At 44.1% G+C, this 5,207-nt stretch overlaps 1 protein-coding gene across 1 annotated transcript in view; it reads right to left on the minus strand.

Annotated features, from left to right (window-relative positions):
- The window catches only part of LOC115405752 (adenylate kinase isoenzyme 5-like), a 71,669-nt gene extending 69,720 nt beyond the window's left edge, over nt 1-1,949 (minus strand). Inside the window, exons 1-3 of the mRNA XM_030115452.1 lie at nt 1,934-1,949; nt 1,605-1,897; nt 239-425 (exon numbers count right to left, since the gene is read on the minus strand). Of these exons, the coding sequence (XP_029971312.1) occupies nt 239-425; nt 1,605-1,664 (247 nt within the window). The 5' untranslated portion in view covers nt 1,665-1,897; nt 1,934-1,949. The remainder of the gene's footprint in view (nt 1-238; nt 426-1,604; nt 1,898-1,933) is intronic.
- Nucleotides 1,950-5,207: the final 3,258 nt, after the last annotated feature.

Consider the following 5,207-nt stretch of genomic DNA (forward strand, 5'->3'; position numbering starts at 1 on the left):
GCTTTCTCAGCAGCAACTGCCAAATAATGTGCAGAATATGCTGGCAGTCTTCTCGTTCTGACACAAAAATTTGCCAGAAATATGATGGATTGGAACAAAGTGTTGGACTGTGGAATGAAATGGTTTCTGGTTTTAGAAAGAAAAAATACAAATAAAACATCTTTTAAGACATTTAAGCCAAGATAAAACCAAAAAATTAGTCATTTTAGTAGATAAGTAGATTCCAGAGAATTCTCACCATTTCTGAAGAGGGACCGGCGTGACTGGCCCCCGTTGAGGGGGGGCAGCGACTTCTTCTCCCCTCCCACAAACGTGTCCCACCGCACCTTCTCTGTTCCCCCGAGCTCCCTGGCCTTCTTCAGACAGCCCTCCAAGTATTCGATGGGGTCATCGGGCCGGTAGTACATCAACCCTGTCAGCAGGCTCTGGAGGAAACAGAGGAGGAGGAGGAGGAGGAGGAGGATGGGAGGAAGAGGAGGATGGGAGGAGGTCAAACAAGTGAGAGAAGTTTGCTCTGACTGCATCACATCTCTATCCTGTGACACTGTGGCACCTCAGTATTAAAGAGGGGGTCTGATTGCCCCGGCTTGGCTCCAGCAGCGCTAGAAAAGCATCCAGTTTGGTCGCAGGTCTCTGAAATCGGCCTCGGCCTGGCAGATAAACACACATCCCTGGTTACTGCGCTGTGTTTGTGAAGGAGAAAAGCCAAGGACTATGATGGATGAGAGAACTAATGCCAGACCAAGGCCCCGGCCAAGTGCGTGTTTGTGTGACTTTTGTCCTCTTAATCCTGAACAACACCTTCCTCTGAAACTTCCTCCTCCACCTCCACCCTCCGGAGTGAAAACACACCGAAAACTGTCTCTGACAGGCTCCTTCAGTCAGACTGATCGTCAAGCACCGTTTAAAGCAGTAAAACGCATTTAAGAAGATGGTGATGTGTCTCTTCACTGACTGTAAATACACAGGCTGTGGCTGCTTGCAGTACATTAGCTCTATGACTCTGAGGATTGAGTCTAATTAAATGGATGAGCCAATTTGGCATCCCCCAGGGGGGATTATTATTGTGTGCTATTGCTCCATTAAACTCTAGTGTGTGTATGCTTAAAAACGAGGAGCAACTTATTTCTACTTAATGACTGAACTTCTAATAGAGCATCATCATAATTGTGTTCAAGCTTCTCCTCTAATAGCTTCACAAACTGCTGATTTTAGCTACAGTGTTCCGTCCATTAGAACACCTTGAGTTAAATGTCTGTTGATGACTTTATTTGGAATCATATTTCTGAAATGCATTTTAAAGCTGAATGGTATTATTTTCCACTCTCTCTGTTCTCGTTTTCATTTTTACAAGTGCTGAGTGCAATATAACCCAAAATGAATGTGAAGGCTGACAGGAAGCTGCAGGTGATCCGCAGGGTTTCAGTGAACTAACAAACCTGGTGCAGCTCATGCATCCAAACAGGTGGATGGCACTGACGCCTGCCATAACCATAAGATACAGAGAGGAGGATCTTTACCGTCGTGGTGCCGTGATTTAACGTTTAACTTTAACGCTCCGAACAAGCATGTGCACGCGCAGAGCCCGGGTCATCTCATCTCACCTCAAAGAGTTGCGGGATCTCCCGCCGCGCCAGATACTCCTTGGCATCGTTGGTATTCATCTCCAGTCGGATTTCCTCTGAAATCACAACTTGTCCGAAGCCCGTTGTTTCTGTCTCTCTCTCTTTCTCTCTCTTGATCCCTCTTTCCTCCAGTCGCGCCAGTGGAAGGTGTTCTCTGGCTGATGATCGAGCTCCCTCCTCACAGCTCTCCCCTCAGCGCATTTTGCCTCCGTCTGGACTTTACAACTGGATTCCTGCGATGCCGATGCCGCCGCCGCGCCTCCTCCTCCTCCTCCTCCTCCTCTTCTTCCTCCTCCTCCTCTTCCTCGGTGATGCGGATGCGCGGCTCGTCCGTCTTCCCTCCTCCTGCCGCTCCGCTTTCCAGCGCGCAAGTGTGTGCGTGCCTCCTGGTGTGCGCCTTGGCGCGGAGGTTGCGCGCACCGCCTCCACGTGGCGTTTTTTTTTTTGTTAATCACTCGTGGTAATGAAAAATGAGGTGATTGTTTTATTTCACATAAAGCAGATTGGCAGATGGAAATAGAACACGTGCATTCCAAAGATCTGAATTTAATACAATTTTCTGACAAGACACCTGTAAACAGTTTCTCTTCATATGTTATAATACCGTGAGCCATGAAAGCCAAGCACATTTGAAGTGATTGATAATGATCACCACATTGCATCATGCTAAATAGAATATATAGTTCATGAAGGGCATTTCCAGACACTCTGCGGGAGGCACTTGGAGCCTCCATGGGGTCTTTAGTAAGGAAACAGCTTAGTTTGGGACAAATTGACATATCTATTTCATTTTCTCTGTCTGACCATCTTGTTATGTTTTCTCAGTAACAGCACCAGCAGGAGGCTCTCAGATTCCCAACATGTTGCTGCATTTTGGTCTCACTTTGTGTCATTTGGCACAAATGTCAGTCTTCTAAATTCTTCAAAGCAAGTCCATAAAGGAGGTTCCTGAGCTATTGTCCCTGCAGAAAGTGTATAAGTGGATGTTTGCAGACCTCACTGGAGGTACTGCACTATTAAGGTATAGAGCTTATCAAAATTCTTATTTTTGTATGTTTTCTTTTCGTGGACATAAGCTGCAAGAAGCTCTTGCATCATATTCAATTGTTAATTTTCACTCTTTATTTCCTGTGTGTGATCTGCTTCATCACTTTTTACATGACGTTTTGTGTGTGTGTGTGTGTGTGTGTGTGTGTGTGTGTGTGTGTGTGTGTGTGTGTGTGTGTTGCCTGCAGCTCCTCTCTAGACTTGCGTGCCGTTTTAATTTGAGGTTAGATTGAGACCAGCAGTTCAGAGAAAGGTGAAATCTGCTGGTCAGTGAAGCTTTTTTTAGGCAGCCCAGAACTCGGAATAGGCCAATTGTGTTTCCCGGTTTGTTCCATAGGATTTGGTGCTTATAGGCCACTAATCCTCTTGACAACTGGAGAGCTGTCTCTGTGGCCCCTTCGGTTATATCACCCAATAGCGTGAGATTAGTTGAGTGCCATTGAAATTCCCTCTGATGCTGCTTGTCCAGCTGACTTTCTTCTCGCTGACGTCTTCTTACCAACTATGTGAAGGATGTGTGCCTGTTTTCCAGCCATCACATGGGAAGACTCTTTTATTTTTAACCATACTTGCACATTGACATTACAAGCATTTTATAACATCTGCTGCCTGTGATAGCCATGTCACTTCCCATTACGAAGACACTCGCCAATTAGCGGGAAAAGGCTCTTTAATATGGAACAGTCGGCATCGTTTGACATCCGATCCTTTCCTTACTCTCGTCTGGCTTTAATGGTGATTCATTGAATTAAACATGCAGCCAGCTGTGTCCTGCACAGACACTTAAGTGTCACCCTTCAGGGTCAACGTACACACAGTACGAAGACAATGACTCATTAAACAAATGACTCTTCACTGGGAGAATGAGCAAAGTTTGTGTTACTACAATAATATATGCAGCAGAGTCGGGAAATTAATACAATATTGTGTCTTTACCAACATGACTTTTCGGAGGAAATCTTCCCGGGAAAAACCATTTGACACACACAGCCCATATATTCATGCTTCAGAGTCAACAGGTATTTTTTTTAATCAATTTTTAGCATAAAAATCAATTTATTTGCACCCCGATGTATTCCCTATTGGATGCCACAGCGCTAAGCCACAACCACCAGCAGAATTATCTGATAACCTCACAGAGGGGCAATCAGACAGACTCACAGCAATTACAGCACTGATCCACAGAAATTGAATCAATTAAAAACAAATTATCGTGAAGTCACACATTTTCTGCAAGCCGAAGACATTTTATATCAGTTCAAGGGAAGCATGGTCTCCAATTTCCATTTTATGAGGAGGAAAGCTTCAAAAATAGCGTGTAGACAGAAACCCAGAAGAATCCAATTGCAACATCTTCGGCACTGAATTATTTTTATTATGAGCCATATTCTGGATTATTGCGATTGTATTGATTCTTTGTCAGCATGTATATGCAGTGTGTGTTTTGCAACACACTCCACATGACACCTGTTGCACAAGAATTGGGCGGCATGCTATACTTGGGCTTTGGAAGCACTGGACAGGAACTGATGTGACTGTGTGGCATATAGCTCAGAAGACATTAATCCTCTACATTATATTTTGTAAGACACAGTCATAGGATTCAGCTTTATTTATCTAGCGCCAAATACAACACAGTCATTTCCAGGCACTTTTACAGAGAAAACCCAACAGTTCCACGTGAGCAAGTTAAATCTCTTGAAGTTTTCAGAGGAATATGCGCTAGTTAGATATACCAGCAGGGGTGATGAGACTGAGTGACTGTGGACATCTTTGAACGTTTGCTGTGAGCAGAACTATCTTGTGATAGTGTGAAGATGCCCTCTTTCTGAATCCAGGGTGTCTGTGTGGACAGTGACTGGACTCGCTGAGGAACATTGAAGTCCTTTAAAAGAAGGACCCAATCATCTCAATATTTTGAGGTGGCTGAGGTCCTTTAACATCTGTCACACCAAGCCGAAGGTGTTCGGAGTCTGTGGCTGTGAGCGCTATCCTCTGCATGCGGCAGCAGGCTGAGGGTGGCCGACAGACAACAGGCTGAAAAAGAGATGCCTCTGGACTGTACAGGTGGTCTCAGAGAGGAGGTTCCTGTCCAAACTGAAGTCCATCCAGAGCGATGTCCCTCATTTCCGTGTCCTGTCTACAGCAGGAGCTCCTTCTGCTACAGACTCACTCCACCTGCAGAACAGTGTCACAGGAGATCCTTCATTCCTGAGGCCATAAGAACACAATTCTTATTCTTCTCTGTGAATAGTGTTTGCTGTGTTTTTTGTGTTGGTTCCTTTCTTCACATGGTTATAATAGTCACGGTAAGTCCTGCATATTAATATGTAATACTTTACTTTTTCATTCTGAGTCTGTTTCAATTGATTTTTGTAAACTTTGTAGTATATTATATTATATTATATTATATTATATTATATTATATTATATTATACAACAATTTCTCTCTGGGATTCATAAATTCTGTTCTATTTTATTGATATGTGACGTATTCCTTTAAACATGACGTCAGGAGTTCAAACAGCTCGTGGG

Source organism: Salarias fasciatus, chromosome 18 (genome assembly GCF_902148845.1).
Source record: "Salarias fasciatus chromosome 18, fSalaFa1.1, whole genome shotgun sequence".
In the NCBI taxonomy this organism is placed as follows: Eukaryota; Metazoa; Chordata; class Actinopteri; order Blenniiformes; family Blenniidae; genus Salarias; species Salarias fasciatus.